At 32.8% G+C, this 20,066-nt stretch overlaps 2 protein-coding genes across 5 annotated transcripts in view; both read right to left on the bottom strand.

The window, feature by feature from the left end:
• Window positions 1-3,069: 3,069 nt before the first annotated feature.
• On the bottom strand, window positions 3,070-13,400 carry LOC106122395 (angiotensin-converting enzyme). Its single transcript, XM_013318340.1, has 11 exons — window positions 13,150-13,400; window positions 11,585-11,998; window positions 11,176-11,337; window positions 10,987-11,092; window positions 10,329-10,664; window positions 9,681-9,927; window positions 8,720-8,853; window positions 7,831-8,068; window positions 4,989-5,087; window positions 4,156-4,278; window positions 3,070-3,631 (listed from the first exon to the last, which is right to left on the bottom strand). Exons 1-11 carry the CDS (start codon window positions 13,159-13,161, stop codon window positions 3,259-3,261), a joined length of 2,244 nt encoding a protein of 747 aa, XP_013173794.1. The 5' UTR covers window positions 13,162-13,400; the 3' UTR covers window positions 3,070-3,258.
• Window positions 13,401-14,076: 676 nt separating this feature from the next.
• Window positions 14,077-20,066, bottom strand: part of GSTd1 (glutathione S-transferase delta 1) — a 13,485-nt gene continuing 7,495 nt past the window's right edge. For 3 of the 4 annotated variants that reach the window (XM_013318645.1, XM_013318646.1, XM_013318648.1), the window contains 5 exons: window positions 16,638-16,818; window positions 16,029-16,087; window positions 15,517-15,655; window positions 14,954-15,115; window positions 14,077-14,298 (listed from right to left, as the gene is read on the bottom strand). In XM_013318645.1, the coding sequence (XP_013174099.1) occupies window positions 14,158-14,298; window positions 14,954-15,115; window positions 15,517-15,655; window positions 16,029-16,087; window positions 16,638-16,818 (682 nt within the window). In that variant the 3' untranslated portion in view covers window positions 14,077-14,157. Of the gene's footprint in view, window positions 14,299-14,953; window positions 15,116-15,516; window positions 15,656-16,028; window positions 16,088-16,637; window positions 16,819-17,942; window positions 17,973-20,066 lie in introns of those variants that run through there. The other variant, XM_013318647.1, reaches the window with a different exon arrangement.

The raw sequence follows: 20,066 nt of genomic DNA, 5'->3' as shown, positions 1-20,066 counted from the left end.
TACTGTGTTCCATAATTTTATCAAAAATAATACTTTGTGATTTTATTACCTACTATACATATCTTACTAATATTATAAATGCAAATGTTTTGATAGCGCGCAAGCGCAGAGCCCAGGATAGAGCGAACTGGCGGCGCACTGTGGACGCCCTCTGCCCCACTGCGGGGACATAGGACTATAAGTCAAGTAAGTCAAATGTTTTGATAGATGGATGGATATTTGTTTGAAGGTATCTCCGGAACGGCATAACGGATTTTGATGAAATTTGGCATACGTATAGAAATTAGTCTGGAATAACAAATAGTCTCATTAAGTTTTTTCATTTGCACGAACGGTGTCAGTTAGTTACATATAAATCTAACATAATGAAAAATGAATTCTTTTTCTTCTTCTATACTTTTTGCTTAAATGTTTTGCGCTTCACAAGTATAATATTTTTTTTTACATTTTAATCTAGTATTGCAACACTCTTTCTCATTATGACGCAAATTTACTTACCTTTGGTTGTTTACAAAAAATAAATAATGCATATATCTTAAAGGACATCTTTTAGCCAACCTTGACTTTATATCCTTACTAGCTGTCGCCCGCGACTCCGTCTGCGCGGAATTAAAAAAGCATAATTATTATTAAATGTGTTCTTCCAAACTATGTTCTATATGTATGCTAAATTTGATCGAGATCCATTCAGCCGTTCTAGAGATCTCTGGAAAAACATCCATCCATCCATCCGGACATTCCCATTTATATAATAATATTGGGACTTTAAGGACCTGTTTGTTTATGTTATAAAATAATTTAATAGAATGAATCTCTTGAGAATGGACCAAATCAATACAAATAGGATTCTTTGTACGAACCATTGTATGGCGTCAATAATTACCCTTTATTGGCACTGTTTCATAATAAATCTCTGGTATGTAAATATATACTAGGAGTATCTAGTTGTTTTAAGTTTTTTTTTAATTCCATGCAGATGGAGTCGCTGGCAGAAGATAGTTGTTAATAAGAACAAAGACGCTCAGTATTTATTCGCTTTCTACTAACTTGAAGTTTTTTTTTATTAAATTGAAATATTGACAATAATACCGGTTAAATTTTTTAATTGAGATTTCTGAATGCGAAATATTATTTAAGTTTCTTAGCGATATGTCAATGACAACATATGACATGCCCTACATCCTCAGACTTGAACTTACGTTCACTTTTGTTCTCGTTGCAAGAAGGCTTAAGTTACGCGAATACATCTATTATGTGTTAATTATTTATATATAAAAGAAAATCGTGTTAGTTACACTATTTATAACTCAAGAACGGCTTTACCGATATGGCTGAATATTGGTGAGGAGGTAGCTTAGAGCCAGGAGACGGACATGGGATATTATTTATTCATTTTTTTTTCGAATTTATGCCTTGAAGAGCTTGCTTTTTATTTAACTTACTAATATTTTAAATGCGAATGTTTAGATGGATGTGATGTGGATGGATGGATGGGTGTGTGAAGATATCTCTAGAACGGCTGAACGGATCTCGATTTAATTCGGCATACGTATAGAACGTAGTCCGAAAGAACACATAGGCCACACTAATTAAGTTTTTTTATATATCCACGCACGGAGTCGCGGGCGACAGCTAGTTTGATATATGTGATGGACTAGGTCCTGTCAAAGAAGTGTTATCATTTAAACTAGTTGTCGCACGCGACTCCGTCCGCGCGGAATTAAAAACAAAACGTAATAAGTACCCAATGTGTTCTGGCAGATTATGTTCCACATCTGTGCCAAATTCCATCAGGATCTGTTGAGCCGTTTTGTTGATACATTATAACAAACATCCATTCATACATCCATACATTCAATTGTATTTTAGAACATACAAAATATAAGTCCCGTATGCCTTGCCGTAGACAAAAAGCAAAATGTCAACGTAATCATAGCAAGCAATCTTATATTTTTTGTATTTCTTCAGGAAACAAACATGCCAGTGCGTTGTCCATAATATCCTCCTAAATAGTTAATGAATAGAAAAGTGGTATGTATCTAGTAATCTAAATCTTGTTTAATACAAGCGTAATTTTAAAGACCGTAACTAAATTACATATATTCATTCACCGTGGGTTTTCTGTGACGAAAATCTCTGTGTAATACATATCGCCTTCCTTATCATTATCTTTGACAAAACAGAGATAACAATATGTTTTAATCGGCGTTGTCATATGTCACTGACATTACCACCTTCCTTCGATCCAACGCCATTGGTTTATATTTGTTCCAATAATTAGTACTAACAATGTAAAGCTTAGCGTTTGTGTACAGGGTGTTCATGGAATGATACACAAATTTAACGGAAAATTATAAGTTCAATGATTATAGTTAATCTGAAATTGAAAAAAATAAACGTAAAAAAATAGTATTTTTCTTGAAATTATTAAAAAAAAGTCTTGATGAATTTATTCCTTTTAGCTCCTCGTTTGTGTTTATTTCTTGGTGTCTAGACGATATTACAGTAAAATTATAGGACTTAATATGAACTTTTGGCAACGAGCTAAGAAGTCATATGACTCGCTTTCTATTATCAGTTAGCCCGCTTTAACATCTTCGCACGAATTGGCCCGGCTCGTCCGGTGAAATACCACGACCACACAGAAGACAGGCGTGAAGTGGAAGCAATTCCGCGTTTCGTCTAATGAGTGTGCGTCCCGGAGGCCTAATTTAGTCCTCTTTCCCTTCCCACCCTTTTTCTCACAAGAAAAGAATGGGAAGTGGAAGTAGACTTTCCGGATGAGAGGATGCATTGAAAGGGAAAATATTTTCTTTCTGTGCATCCTCTTCTCCGTCGATTAAAGATAGGCAACGCATATGCAATTGCGTATGTCTAAGGGCAACGGTCACTTCGCTATTTCAGTGATTTTAGGTGGCCGCTCGCTCGTTTGCCACCTTATGAGATAAAAAAAAATCCAAAAACAACAACTAATACTAATATATTAAACAAATGAATAATTATTTAATACATCATATTATTTCAAAAATAACTTAATTAACAAAGATTAAACTTAATTAAAGACCACACATGAATAACAAAAAAAACTTAAAAAATAATACTAACAAAATTAATCGACGTAGTGGCACATTTTCACTGTTCTAAAAAGAATCACTATTATATTTTCATATATTTTTAACATATTACAATCCCTTTTTAGGGTTCCGTACCTCATAGGAAAGAAACGGAACCCTTATAGGATCACTTTATTAAAAACAATCACACATTAACTTCATTTACTCCTTCATCTTCTTTGGATTTAGTTTGAGTCATTTCATTGGTCACAATATCTAAAGAGCCGTTCTTAGTAAGTCCAAACCATGAGAGAACTTTTCTATACGCATCCTTCTTTTTAACACAATAAGCTATTATCATTGTCAATATCACAAATATTATTATAGCTCCTATAATTATTGGTGGATTTTTGTCCATATCTTCAGTGAGATTTGCCATTTTCTCATTTTCTTTGCGCAGATATTGACTCAATGGTGCGAAGTATTCCAACAAACCAGCTGAAGATAAATCTGTTTCACCAGTTATAGCTTGTAGGACTGTCCTCCAATCTACGCCAGCGCCTAGCGACATCCCATTGCTGTAAAAAAACATAATTTAAGCTTATATAACTGTTGGTTTCTGAGACCAATAACTGTGTGTAAAACATATTGTCGTCCCTGTCATTTATCCTTAACAAAACAGAGATAACAATATTTTAAATGGGGATTTTGGTCTCAGAAATCTAAGTAATTTTAATTTGTTAGAAAATTTTGATTTTATGACACTTTGTGGTTAGCTACGAACTTATTCCTATTCAGATGGATGCTAAGTGGGCATACTAAGACTAAATAGTATAATTTCTTCTAAAATATTCTATAAGCTCATTTATTAAAATAAATTACATAAAAATAGACATGTACAAATATTTTATTATTTAATAATTCGTTTAAACTTAACATTTTTTTTTGTACTAAAAATATATAATAGTTGCATATTTACAAAATTAATTCATGTGAACTTATTAAATAAAACAAAGATGCTCATATATGTTCTAACCTTCACATTAACAACCAACAACCCAAACGTGTGAGTCTTGAATAAGTAATGAGTGAGGAAGGATACCTGAGAAGTTTTCCTGCTTCCTTAACGTCGCGTAAGGAACAGTTATGCAGAGGTCCAGTGTAGTTTGCCTTCTTGCACAAAGACGACAGGATTTGGAACTCCAACACGTGAGATACAAGGTATCTATACAAAAAATATATAACTTAGTTTAACATCACCTTTCGCGAGGAAAATTATACTTCATAAGATATTGATGAATCTAAAATTCGAGTGTGTAGAAAAAAGAATTTTCTAAATTTTTGTCTGTATGTCTGACCGCAAGGCGGTGTGTTCCCGGTAATCTCCCGTACGGCTGGATCGATTTAGACAGGAATTGAACCAGATGGTCGCTGATACACGCGGGCATGTTAGAGGCTTTTTTTAAATTCTGTGCTGACGAAGTCGCGAGCGAATGCTAGTAAAGAATAAAATTATAATTTTTTGAAGTTTAATACAACTAAATAACACTGTGATGATGATTAATTTCCGAGCAGCAACCAGTCCATCTATAGAAGTCATTGTTAATGAAGAAATGGGTCATCTGTCACACTGTGATTATACTCGTATAATCATATACACACTTAATATAATCGAATCTAATAAATCTTCAAGTTACTCAACATATCATCGTACGACCCGGGTTTAAATCTCTAAGTTTTATTATCTAAAATATTGTATTTACTGAATGACTAGCTGTCACCCGCGACTCTGTCCGCCCGGAATTTTAAAAAAAACATTGTTAGTAGCCTATGTGTTTTTTCAGATCATCACAGATCTGTTCAGCCGTTCTGGAGGTACCTTCAAACAAACCATCCATCCAAACATTCGTATTTATTATATTAGTATTTGCTTACGTTATATACTGCACATGAGATACAACATGATACTTCGCCGCGGGATCCAAGTCGCTTTCATTTCTTGGCACAGGTGGAGATATTCCTGTCTCGTTGACTCTGCAAGAAAAAGTTCAAGAGGTCATTGACCTAACGTTATTGATGTCGATTTGGTAAATAATTTTGTACAATATTTAAGTTTGTAATTCTTATTACGACAAATAATTCTACGTATTAGTGTAATATATGTGAAACTAAATTTTAGGTCTGGAAAAACAGACTATTTTTTTTAGATTTACTCCTGTAAAATAATTGAAACACAACTATGAAAATTATCACTTGGGTATGGATATGACTATTCACACGAATACATTGGCCCTCCCCCTTTATTCTGTAAGAAAAAAAACCCTTCAAATAATGTAAATAAGTATTTGTTAGCAAAAAAATAACAGCATAATTAACCAATATTTAATGTCTGCTCAAAAATTACTATTGAAAGCTAATCTCCGCAATAGGACTAAGTATTACTTACAAACAACTTCGCTTTCGTAACTTGGTTACGCTTGGCACAGGTTTTGCAACGTTAAGTAAGACAAACTTGTATACATTTTAAGCTTCAGATGATAATATTTATTAAAAAAAGCTTTCAAATGTTTCAAAAGAGGTTTAACTTAAAAATATGAGTCAAAATAGTTTGTACTCGACCACCACTTAGTCCTTTTGTCAAGGCCTTGACTTTTTTTTTTAATTTAAACGCTAATTACTGTTAACATTTAGTCACCCTATATTTATAATATCGTTTAGTCAGCACTGTAGTTTTATAAAATGGATAGACAAAGAATAGTCCATAATTCATGTTTAACCAGATAACAAAATGTTCTTGGAATTATTTGAAACATTCACTCTTTTATTTTTATACTAAACAGTGAAGTTATGAAAGGTAGATAAGCTAGGTGTTTTATTATGGATTGTAGTGCCGTGGCAAATATTGTTGTCTCTGTTTTTGTCTATAGATTAACAAGGATGGCAATACGCGTTAAGCGTCACGGCAGTAGTATCTAACGGTTATATTTGAATTCTGATTTATCATTCATTTTATGAACTCACATTTACATCTTATAAACAATTATCATTGCGTGACTCCATACTATCTTTATATCAAATAAGTTTTTCAAAGAAGTCGTTGAAAAAATCTGTCATTATGTTTAACACAAGTATTCAATTGTTACAACATAAAGGTGAGTACTACACTGGAGCATTTACTTACAAAAAGTGCGGCTCTATGATTATGTTCTAGTGTCCAGAACTAGACTCTAGTGTACATCCACCCTAAAGTTTTATTACAAAATCAATATATATACATTCTATTTTCATTTGATATTCGTTACTTCCACTTCTTCGTAATATGGTCAGGTTATTTACATGTTGTTACTGTGTAAATGTAGATAAAAAATCGGTATTATAATACGAAAGGGACTTTTGCCGATTCAAACAAGTTTTTACGGCAGTATGTTTAGTGAAAGTAGTTACTTTTGCATTAAAGAGGCATCTAAATGGTCTGTGTATTTAGTCAACATGGTCATAAATCAAGTTTGCTAATAGTGGTTCAAGTTTTAACAGTGGCAGAGCCCACTTTAATATCTTTACACGAATTGGCCCGGCTCGCCCGGTGAAATACCACGACCACACAGAAGACAGGCGTCAAGTGGAAGCAATTCCGCGTGCAGTCTGATGAGTGTGCGTCCGCGAGGCCTAATTTAGTCCACTTTCCCTTCCCACCCTTTTGCTTATAAGGAAAAGACGGAAAGTGGAAGTGGACTTTCCGGATAAGAGGATGTGTGAAAAGGGAAAATATTTTTTCTTTCTGTGCATCCTCTCCTCCGTCGATTAAAGGTAGGCAACGCATATGCAATTGCGAATGTCTATGGGCAACGGTCACTTCACTATTTCAACGATTTCAGGTGGCCGCTTGCTCGTTTGCCACCTTATGAAAAAAGATTATTACTTTCGGGGGTTTAAGTTCATTATTTTGTTACTTTTTAGTGTATTTTGTTTAAGAATGTTTTTTTTGTTTCAGTATGTTTGTTTTTGTTTGCGAATGTTTTTATGAAGTCGGCGTTCTTTTTTGTCTTAAAAATTAAGTTTATAAAAAGTTTTCTCATTTTTCATTTTCGGTACGCAATTTCGTCACCAGAACATGGTTTTTCCTATTGAGGGTTCTAATTACTTTTGACTCTTTACAATAACTGAATTATATATCTCGTTTTTTGAGGTCTTTTATGTTGAAATAACATTATGTTGTTACAATAATCAAGAATATCCAATTCGTTATATCTATTAATATTCACTTTCAGATATGTGACTGTGGTCGCGAAGTGAACAGTTACTATTTCCAATAATCGTTCCATGCGGTTTAATTGTGATTTATCTTGCAATTTTTTTTTACTACTAAGAATTCGAAACAGGGAAGTTAATTGACATTTGCTGACTTGTTATCCTTTAATAAGAGAAGAACCTGACTATCTTATTTGCTGTCAATTTAAGTACGTATTTAGTAACAAAAAAGCTTCTAGATTTAACCCTGAAAAAGCAAAAGTTGCTTTTAATATTTAAAACATAGGTTAAAAAAGATAAATAAATTCTATTTAGCAAAGTTTGATTGCAAAAATTAAGTATTTTACGTATTTAACAGAAATTCAATAGTATAACCAGACTCACTCGTGAGGCCAGTTGCATTGTAACTGTATATAGTCTAAAAGACCAAACCAATTTCGACAAATATTGTATAATTGTACTCTTACTATCAGAGTTTCGATTTGATAAAGTCGCGTGGAACATCTAGCGTAAAATAAATCTACAATACCTGAGGTCCCACCAATGCTGATTCCAGTTCTTTAGACTCGAATTGGCAAATATATCCCAACGCCATCTATCCAGGACATACGCATATGCAACTAGGGGTAGTTTCTCTAAAGCTAGCCATAGCAGATGATTGAGTTCAGCATGAGGCCCCGTGGTGACCTGCGCCAGGTTCAAGGTGTTAAGGTGTGCGGGTGACGTCAGCTGCACAGCTACGATGTCGGAGATCGCATCATGGAACGCTGGAAATTAACCGATCGTTAATAAAACGCACGAAGTAACAAAAAACATATTGTAATTAAATAAATAGTGGATAGACGTTTATGCAATAAGGTTTTTTTTTACTTTGCGTCATTTTTATGATTGTGCATAACATTGGTAACATTGATCATAAAATTGTTTTGAAAGTAACAAATTATTAGAACAAAACTTAGTAAAATCTACTCCAAAAACTCATTAAATATCTTTGAGAATCTAATACATTGCACTGGATGCGTATTACGGTATTAGAACCAACAAAAACATACCATAAATATCAAAGATAAAACCATAAATATTGTTTCGTGATCATAAACACGATATTTTAATATTCAAATATCAAAGTATAGCAAAGACATTATTTATCACGTTACATTTGTATATCATCTGCAGTTAACTAGGAAATGCAAATCATTCCTTATCTCCATATCTAGGATATTATAGTTTTTAATTTATTACGTTAACGGTACGCAAAATATAGAGTCGTACGAAGCTTCCTCTATTAACAAAAAATAAATAGAAATTACTATACTTATTAAAAGTAGGTCAGCATTATTGAGAATCCTGCGCAGACTGAGTAGCAGGTGACAGCTATGTCTAGTTAGCTAGGCTAGCTAAAGTTTGAGTGACACTACCTGGGTTAGGTCCATCTCTATAAAGCGGCTGCAATTGTCGATAATGTTTAAAATATTGCACATGGCCGAGCAGTCTAGCCGCACGTGACAGACCCACGCTGACGTCCGTCAAGTTCTCGCCGCACCATTTAATCCTGACAACAAAATAGAATTAAGTCCCACAGACAAAGAAAAATCTGCTACTTGCTACTTTCTGTAACTAAAGTCCCAATTGACTGTTACGAATTTTATTAAAGGGTTTTTTACAATTCATAGTAAATACTGGTATTAATAAAATACTTAAAAAAGACAATACAACTGCTACAATGACTGAGATATGACACATCAAAAAATCAAATAGGATACAGCTCTTTCCAATCAGGGATACATTAACGTAAAATCATTAGCGTCTTCTTGCCCTCTTCCCTGGGAAGGGTCAAACCTGTATGTAACAACAACTATCTACCGACTATCAGATGACAAATCTAAATTCACTTCCATCTACACTTATCCTCTTTCATACAATTTATCCATACATTTTCGGTGTTTATTTATTATTGAAGCAACTTTACCTAGAATATTTAAAGAAATTAAGCAACTAAGTATGCCATTGATTCCTAAACACCTTGTAATATAAACGTGTTCGGAATAAACCCTGGATCCATTTATTTTAATAATGACCAAATTTGTATCATAGTTACTGTTGAACTGTTAGGGTCACAAGATTTTCCTCGACAGCAAATGATTATAAAAGATTTAGTAGTGTCTTTTATTAATTCAGTTCGCAAATAGGTCCAGTCCATTAACCTTAGATACGAAGACATAAAAATGTTTCCTTAATGTCTTTGATGTTAAATTGGAACTAATTAGCATTTTATAGAGAGTTTGAATTAAAATGCTAATTGTCGAAAGCTTATTATTTCTCTCCTATATCTATAACAGATACAACGATGTAATACTTAAATAAAATTAATGTATTTACTTGTAATTAACTCCATCACACATGTCATGGCTGGAAGGTAAACAATTAGCAGAAGTTGCAGTTTCTTTAATATCTTGATACGCTTGTCTAGCGCTCGCAAAACCAAGGGACTGATGGAACTTATCTACTTCATCAAAAAGATCCTTTGCATGCAGCAATTTATTGTTTATTGCCGTAGGTCTTGGAATATCAGGGTATATTGCAACTTTATTGTAAACTGCTTGCCATTCTTGCGCCCATAAGTTACCTAAAATAAAATAATTCTCTTTTCAACTAAACTTATTTGCTGTAACTTTTCTGTCAGGCGCACCAACGTTATTTTTTAAGTGCAAAAACTAAAAATAATGTTATTTAAAACATATATTCGTCACCGTTAGAGAGAATGCTATAAATGCTACATAGAAAAGATAAGTAAATATTGATATTACAAGTTCAAACATTTTGATGGACAGACAATGAGTCAGGACACGTAGCTCTTAAAAGTTTAGGTCATCACTATCGCTTAGGATTTTAGTAAATATTTATGTTTATACTCATAGATACAATGAGTAAACAGCAGACTGTGTCTATTGTATAGATCCTTAGGTATTAAATACACCTTCGATTTAATATATATCATTTACTAACAAAATATAAAAAGAACCTTACCGAGAATGTGTGCAGGTATCGTCTTTTCTTTTTTAGACAGTTCTGATTTGAAATGCTTCTTTAATTTTACCCTCACATAAGTATGTAATAACTTATATAAAGGTTTAATCTCCGACCAAAGTCTATTGACTGTTTCTTCAAAATGATCATCTTCGAATGTATATCTCCACATATCGCCAGCGTCAGTGAAGTTCTCTGATTGCGCTACTTTATTCATTCTTGTAACATAATCATTGAAAATTGGTCGAATTTGTTTTCCAGTGCCATCTCTAAAAGCTTTCCAATAGTACAATAATTCTTTCGTATCATTATTTCTTTTGAATACCGCAATCACATCTGCAAAATATACCACAGTTTAAGACAACAACTAATAATACTAAAGTGAAACCAAAATTGGTAGACGTTGATGTCAAAGTATTAGTATTAGATATCATCATCAGCTCACTATAAGTCCCTACTAAGGGGCTGTTTTCCTTCACCGTAAGAGCGTCGGATAAATGTACATATGTAAATCGAAAATCATAGTGTCACATGGTAGAATTTGAACTCAGGACCTACAGATTACAAGTCAAGTGCTTAAACCCCGGAGCCACTGAAGCTCTCGACGTATTAGATATAATTAAAAATAATTATGTAAAGAACTGAACCAATAACTTACCGCTCATAGAACGTAAAGATTCGTCTGTATTACAATTAGAAGCGTTATAAGCGCATACTGTGACTCGACTCCAAATCCGTTGCATTGTATCTATTTCCTCTCTTTGCTGCAAAAGTAAGCAAATCATAAAGATTCAATGAAATGTTTCATCATAATATTTACATGCATACATTTACAATTCATTCGTACTTTGCTTTGTGGCATTTGCACGTTGGTCCCCCTCTCTTTGATAATTCGTAGCTTCCTCTTTAGTTTCGGATCATTCAATAGTTGCCAATCGTTTAAATATTTCTTTTTCAGCATATTCCAATATTGCTTTTTTATTTCGTCTTCTTCTGCAGCTATTAATATCTGGTAAGAATGAAAATATATTAGACAATACCACGGCTGAGCTGACGGCCAACCTCCAGTAATGGAGAGGCATTAGAAGAACAAGAAGACAATACCAGTATTTGATTGTGAAACCTTTCAATTATCTTCTCATTATAATATTACCAGAAAGCGAAATTACCTATAATTACACATTATTTCCTATTGATAATAAGTCGGAAAAACTTTCTTTCCTTCATTCTTTTAACTATGTTCGTAAGTTACTTACCATTTTATTCTTTTTACTTTCGTTAGTAATATCGGTTACGTAGGACCAAAGTGCTTCCTGTGACGTTTTACAAACGTCTAAGCTTAATTTATCCATTTCCTCCATAAAATTATCGAGCGTCATATTTTCCTTATCTAGTTCATCTATTTGGAATTTAAAATTATCTTCGTCTTCATTGTTTTTCTGTATTACCGCGTTTGGATCAAGAATTGTTCTCATAGCATCTACTAAATATTTTTTGTCTTTTACTTCTTCACCATCAGTGTCTACTTCATGGCCACTTTCATCGGATTGTTCCATAGTTTTATTAACTTTTATCAAATTCTTCTCATCCGCTGACATTTCTGAGGTAGGATTCGTTGGGTATTGCACGGCAAAGGATATTGACATTGTAACAAATATACATGTAATTTGCTGAAAAAAATTAAAATGTTGGTGATTTGGGTCTTTGATGAAAACATTTTTGGTAACTCTCAAAACAATAAAGCTAAATACAGCAGGAAAACTATCCTAGTTAATTTTACTGGAGTATACGTAGGTTCTAACTGCAATCAACATTGAAAATATTGTAGTTTATGAAACTGATTTCCTTAAAAACATTCTTATTAGTTATCGCCCATTTTATCAACTCCTATAATGTTTCATTTTCCACAGATTTAATGTTCTTTAAAAGTTTTTGGTATGTTTTCATTTCACGTTTCCATGTTATAAAATGGATACCTTACATCAGTACCTACATTTAGTACGTGACTAGAAACAAGATACTAACATAACAACTAGTCTGGTATCGTGACAATGTAAACTGGGACAAAGGTACTTATTAAATAATGATCACATCCTGACAGCAGTCTGCAACGCCTGACTCATTCAGTTAATACAGATTTCATTGACTTTCAAATAATCTTACTTCTTACTATCTTATTAATATTATAAATGCGAATGTTAAGATGGATGGATGGATGGAGAGGTGTTTAAATTAATCTAAGATAACAAACTCTAAAATCAGTGAACCTTTGATCGTGCGATCCTGGTTCCAATCTCAAAGTCTTACTATCTAAAATATTGTTACTGAACGAGTAGCTGTCGCCCGCGACTCCGTTCGCGTGGAATTAAAAAAAAATGTAGCCTACGTGGTCTTGCAGACCTTGTTCTATGTCTTTATCAAATTTCAGTGAGATCCATGCAGCCGTTCTAAAGATACCTTCTAACAAACATCCATCGATATATCCAAACACTCGTATTTATAATATTAGGAGGAAATTATGGGAGTAGAAAAAGATTACCGAGTTTAATTTTATAACATTCACGTGAACTAATTATGTATGTATTATACTATTATTAATTAAAGTTTCGATATGCAAAAGAAAAAAATAATTTAAAAAAAATCACCGTTTAAATGTTATCGGAGAAAATAAAAACACCTTTACATACACGCGTATTGTTTCCGAAAAAGTAATTCTGTTGAATCGTTCGCGGTAGCGGTTACAATTGAAAACAACACTGCAATATCTTTTTCACTATTTCGATGTTTCTAAATAAATTCACATACAACAAAATATACTCACCGTAAGATACATGATTGATAATAGTCCATATAACTACGCAACACTAATAATATCACATCTACATAACATCGTAAGTACGTGTTTCTTCCGCAAGAGTTGATACATGAAAGACTTTGAGCACTAACGGTCGATTGTTTGTGAAATCGAGGCACTGTTTGATCGTTTTGTGATGGATTTTTTCAAATCGGAACAATCGTACGGGCGAGATGTTTTGAAAACGTGGGACGTATGGCCGACCCGCGGCTAGCGGACTGGCATTGTGTCTTCAAATGCTTCAGATGCAACGCGACAGGACGTTCTCGTGCGAACGGATACCGTACAATGTTTATTACTACCCTTTGTTCGCTCCTACACGCAAGTGATACGCTAATTTATATAGCTACAATCATTCAATTCCTTAATCATCTCTTATAGCCCGAAAAAGTTGTGAAAATAATTAGCATCGCTACGAGATTTAACAACGTGTGATGTTAACTAACAATATATTTATTGAATTATAGAGGGTTATCTTAAAAACTATAAATTAAATAGCCTACGACTCCGTCCGCGTGGAATTAAAAAAAAAACCTTAATAAGTAGCCTATGCGTTTTTCCAGATTATGTTCTACATCTGTGCCCAATTATATCAAGATTCGTTTGGCCGTTCCTAAGATACCTTCTAACAAACATCCATCCATCCATCCAAACATTGGTATTCATAATATTAGTAAGATTTTATAATTTTTCTAATCAATCAATCCAATTTAATCTAGTAATCAGTGAAATCTAACGATGAAAATTTTTGAAAATTAATTCTGTTACTTAAAAATAAATTCTTGCTTTTTTCATTCAGTCTCAAGAAATTATATTACGCCCAGAAACGCCATAGTCTTAACTAATAAGGAAATAAAATGCTTTGGTTAAATCTAAAGAAGTTTAATAGGTCATTGATAAGAGTAACAATAAGCTTTTATTACTAATGCAATCTACAAGGCATATGATATTGCTTTGTGCGTGTTTGAATGCTGTTTATTCTTTCTTTAACATCATTGCAAGTTTGTCTGCGTTACTTTTGTTGATTTCTTCATATCCGTAAGGTTCCAACTCTTTAACTGTTCTTTCAAACCAAGATTTGACGTTAGGGTAAGAACTGTAGTCGAAGCCAAAACTCTGAAAATATAACAATATAAAAGCTATTTATCTGAATTGTTAATGGCCGCTGTATACGAACTGCTATTTATTTTTTTAAATTGTCAAAATGTTAATGCATTAAATACTATTTTTATAAAAACACAACGACGATAAACACTTAAGCAAACCTTAAAAAATATTAATTTGGTTCATACGTGTGTAAAGGTGATTTAGTAAATTTCTCCTCACTGCCTCGTCTGTGAGATTTGTGAAGATTCGTTACGAGATGTTAAATGTATCGTAAGCTTTCAACTGTTTACACTTGTATTCGAAAGTGTTAGTGACTCACGATATTTTCACTTGCTACTTCAAATGTATATATTTCAATTCTTAGTACTTGTATATGCAAAATGTTTATAATAAATAAAACTGAGTCATTATCTATCAAAACAATAAAATATAATAGCAATTATTTATAATATAAATTTAAGAAACAATCGCGTTATAGGCGCTGAACCGACAAGTTATGTTTTTTTCATTATTTATAAAAACAGTAATAATAATAAGTAAACGAAATAATGGTGATTAATAATTAATCACAAGATATCTAAACATTTTTTTTCATTTCGACCCAAGTGATGTAGAGATAGAGACATCTCGTAAGAGTCGATTATAAAGACATAGCTCCACTTACGTCCAAATTACTCATTGTAACCGCTGTGGTGATATCTGCGATTGAAAGTTTGTCTCCAGCGACAAATTTCCGACCTTCCAACATTGAATTCAACCAGCCAACTACCTCTTTCAATTTATCATTTTTCTCTTCATTATATTCTTTCCCCATTATCATAGGCCACTGAAATAAATAACAAAAAGTAAGTATTTCTTGATGCATTGATTTTAAATTGCTTATTAAAACTGCTTAAATTCCCATCAATCTATTGAATTGTAAGTGCTTTTGTTCTTAAATATTAAAAACGAATAAATAGAATGATATTTCTATAGCAACAACTTAATAATAGTAGTTATAAGATTATTGTGTAATTTGAACAAACATATTCAAAATATCACGATTAAAGATTTTCGATTAGATTTTAAAACAGAATTTTATGTACATTTGATATTATCGATACGAATGATCCATTAGAACAAAAATAACTGGCAGTAAAATTCTCTTACCTAAACAATTAGCTGGTTATAGAACCAGAGACAAAAGTTAACCAAATTTTATGACAAAATATTACACTAACAACTTACGTATAATTCCAGAGACTTCTGTAAGAAAATGAAATCGAAGTAAAGGCGCTGATCGACTATGGCTCTCTGCTGAGCATCATTCGGGTACAAGGCATCGTCAGCACCGTACGCGTTCACCAAATACGCCATTATCGCACGGCTATAACGCATACATTAGTTTAAGTGAAAAGTTTATGTTTCAGGAGATTAAGTTCAACAACGAATTAAACTTATTAATAAACTTAGTCGCCTTCGATAGGAAGTAACGTATTTTCTATTTATCTAACACTGAAGATTGCACTACAAAGTTTGTGCTTAAACTGGTTTAAATGGTAAGCATCTGGTTAGTCAAATTGAGAAGTATTCCGTCAATTCAAGATATTAGGATAATGGATTACTTCAATGGATTGCTCTACTTATCGTCTTGAGACTTCTTCTGATAAGTGTTTAGTTGGCCAAGGAATTTCGATGATTAATGTTAGTAATAGTAGTGTTAGTAATAATTTTATGTTACAATAGTATTTAGGAATTACCTTTCCCACAATATGAAACCATTGTCGTCTATTGTAGGCACTGTATGTTGTGGATTCATCTGGAAATAACAAAATTAGCATACTATTAGGCTAAAAATTTCATCGTTACATTTTTACCTACATTTAAATTGAAAACATTGATTGATATTGATTTTACTAAGATTAAAAATATTTCATACGTCAAAATCATCCAATTTAAAAACAAAAGAAATAATAATACTACGTTTAAAATCGGTATACTAATTAAATATTGTACTTTACTTTTCAAAGGAATAATCTGCCAAATGTTTTTCAATTACTAAACTTTATACATATGTAGGTACGCACTCTGTTTTAGTTTAAGATGACTATAATATTTTTTATATTACTATTACACATCGAAAAGAAAATATAATCATTGTTTAAGATATATTTATTCATCTAAACGGTCATTACTTAGCGATAGAACTTACAAACTATATTTTTTCTTTTTAAATACTTATTTTAAAAATAAGTATAGCCTGTTTACAAATTAGAACACGAAACGAATAACCATATATCAACGCAAACAAATATTTCTTGAGATTCATTAATTCATCTCTTTCTCGCTGTTAATAAATTAAAACTAACCTTTATAAACTCTGGCTTCTTTTGTTCTCCTTCCATGATATTAATCAGTACCAGTTCCACGTCCAGTCCCAGAAGTTTTGCAGTCAAGAGAACAGCACGGCAAGGCGGTGAGACAGGATAGTAATACACTTTTATCGGTTGATTTGGCATCTTACTGCGTTTGGATCGAGCGGCGGCGCTTCTATAATAATTAATTAAGTTTTTTTTAATAGTACAGTCAGCTGCATAAATACCGCAAAATGGTTTTAAAAAGATATATGGCAACCAATCCGCCAATGTGGTTGACTATGGCCCAGTCACCCCTGACTTAGTAGGCTCCGAGACTCTCGGTGTGGACGTATATGAGCAGACGATGCAAAAAACGTTATCTATATTTACCAAACCTATGGTTTGATGGAAAATAATTCACGAATAGATCAAAAAGTTTCCTAATTATAACAAAGTTGTAAAGTCACTTATGCGAAACAAATTAAACCACGTAAAATCTATATCTCTGCCAACCAGTTTAGAGCATAATTGTGTTCAATGAAGTAGCAAAGATATAAGGTAGATGTCGTATAAAACAAAGCCTGTTTTACAAACTTTTTGAAACACTGACCTTGTTAACAGTGCTAAATATTTGTAAATTAGTAAGCAAATTCAGGGCTCCAAACATGTGTGGAGTTCACGATAATTAGAACGATTTTGCATTTGTTAACAACTTTCCATTGATGATTTAAATGTTTTTTGTTTACAAATAAAATTAAAAGTAGAAAACGCTTTTAAAAACAAGCTTTTATTTTGTTATTGTTGATTCAAAGAAATAAAAAAAAAGATCGTCAAGATGAAACTAGATGAGATTGTGTCGTTGCATTGCAGAGTTCCTATAGCCACCTTCCAGGTCCATTATCAGATTATAACTATATCATCCTAATATTTCAATGCCACGCGATTTACAGTGTAACTGTCTTATGCCACATTTCTATATGCACAATCAGTAACCGAAAAATGGTTTAAAATTAATTTGCTAGATTTGATGACAAGAGTCGGAACATATACTCGTAAATCTAAATAAAAGCTCATTAAAACTTGCTTGTTGTGCTTGAACTTTCCCTATACTTATACGTATTAACGTGATGCAACCTGCACATATCTGAGAAGAAATTCAAAGATATGTGTGAAGTCAACCAACCCGCACTTGGTCAGCGGTTGACTATGCCCTAATCACCCTTAACATAGTGTAGGCTCTGAGCCCCTCGGTGGGGACGTATAGTGAGCTGATGACGATAGGTATTATTACAAGAAGGTATTACACCCAATGCTTACCCATTTATATTATAAACTAGAAGAATGCCAACTAAAGTTAAAACAAACTTCATTTTTAAATAGACTTTTCTGACTTCAATTATCTTTATTAATATCACTTATGATGTCTTCAATTGTTTATAAATCTTCACTTATTATTTGTTTTAAAATCTTACACATAAATAGACGAAGCAACAAAGTTTTTGATAAAATATCTGATCTGTAAATGACAAAACAAATGCGCGCCAACAGATTTATACGCTAACGTAATGATAGTAGGCCATTGTGGTAATGGCCAGTGTGTAATAATGTTATGGTGACGGAGATCAAGGTAGCCATGAGTGCACATTATATGTGGTGATTTGCAAAAGATAGATAAAAGTAGTCATTATCAAGTACTGGAATTAAATAGAAAAGTACAATCAGGTTTACTGTAAATTCCAGCATAATTAAGAAAATTATTTCTTTTGATTTGTCTTTATCTTATTTCTTTATTCAATTGTTTTATTAAATTTAATCTGTACTTTCTACATCTTACTTATATCTTACTAATACGAGTATTATAAATGCAAATATTCAGATGTATGGATGGATAGATGACTGGAACTTTGTTAGAAAGTATCTCTGGCTGAACAGATCTCGGTGAAATTCGAAATAGTCTGGAAGAACACATATGCTACTAATTAGGTTTACAAATATTATAATTGTTTGGAGGTATGGATTGAGGTAGGAGCGTCGGTGGCTCAGGGGTCAAGCACTTGACTTTTAATCTGCAGGTCCTGGGTTCGAATCCCGCCATATACCAATGTGTATTTCGATTTCCGATTTACATTTATCCAACGTTCTTAAGGTGAAGGAAAACATCGTGATGTAACCTGCTCATTTCTGAGAAGAAAATTCAAAGATACTATGTGTGAAGTCAACCAACCCGCACTTGGCCAGCGTGGTTGACTACGGCCTAATCACCCTTAACTTGGGGTAGGCTCCGAGCTCCTCTGTGCGGACATGTAGCGAGCTGATGATGATGATGGATGGATGGAGAGATGGATGTTTATTGGTAGATATCTCGGAAATGTGCACGGTTCTTTATTAAAATATCCATCTCAAAATGTAATCTTAATCGAGAACAGCTCAAGGAAATGATGAAATAACATACACATACAAAGCTGGAATTTTTTTTAAATTTTCACACATATTTTTGGAATATTATGTTTTCATATGTATAATTAAAAAAACATTATTCAGATAATTTTCACCAAATAATACATCATAACGTTGAATTATAATAAGTATAAAAACGTAATACGTAATTTCACACTGGCTGGTAACAATATGTAGCCTTGAATAAACCATGACATGTAGTACTAAAATTTATTCTAGAAATCTCTTAACTTACATATTACTAGTAATAATTGGCACATACAAAATTGTACTTATAATAAAAAAAAAACATTTTGAGTTTAGAACGTACGAGAATCCTGCTCCTTATAATGTTTAAAATAATTAAGTTAATTTTAATCGAATTGCATTTAAAGTCACAATTTGTACTTCAAACCAAATAGATTTATTTTATAATTTTCCACTTTACTTTCGCTTTTTATTGCTTTTAAAATTGAATAAACACTTAAAAGAAATATGGCAAATTTGTCGTAAAATTACATTTTTTCAGTCCACTTGAATTTATTTATCGTCCAACACTTCCACTGTAGACGCACTGCTGGCGTTATCATGCTGTTTCTCTTCCATTTGTTCCATATCCTTATCGGCATTTCTATTTGCATTCACATCGGATACTTCAGTTTTAATTGAATTTATACGTTCACGATTCTCATCCTCAGCACCGACCGGTCCTGTTTGAGTTATTTTAACTTTCCTGCTTTTAGTATTGCCCATTTTGCGTGGTGAATTAATACGATCCCATGTAACACTGGCACACAACTCAGTACTCTAGCTACAAACACAAACAAGATAACGCTCGAATCTTTATAATTAAAACGGTTCCATGACACTATGACGACACCCGATAAAAATGGAACGAGTGCAATGGTAACTAAAATGCAACTGGCAAGAAGACACTTTGTTTAAAACATATTATAATCACAATAAACGATAAGACAATGACACATTGCCAGTACGTTACAGTGA

The sequence above is a fragment of the Papilio xuthus genome, unplaced genomic scaffold (genome assembly GCF_000836235.2).
Source record: "Papilio xuthus unplaced genomic scaffold, Pxut_1.1 DF826923.1, whole genome shotgun sequence".
Lineage (NCBI taxonomy): Eukaryota > Metazoa > Arthropoda > Insecta > Lepidoptera > Papilionidae > Papilio > Papilio xuthus.
The sequence above is the reverse complement of the archived record's forward strand: the minus strand, read 5'-3'. Positions and strand labels throughout refer to the sequence as shown.

Excerpts from the sequence above, each read along its gene's own strand:
- LOC106122395 (XM_013318340.1), bottom strand. Across the intron at positions 11,093-11,175 it reads TGCAAATGCCACAAAGCAAA|CAAAGAGAGGAAATAGATAC; the intron begins GTACGAATGAAT and ends TTACTTTTGCAG. Across the intron at positions 5,088-7,830 it reads CAGCATTGGTGGGACCTCAG|AGTCAACGAGACAGGAATAT; the intron begins GTATTGTAGATT and ends TTTTTCTTGCAG.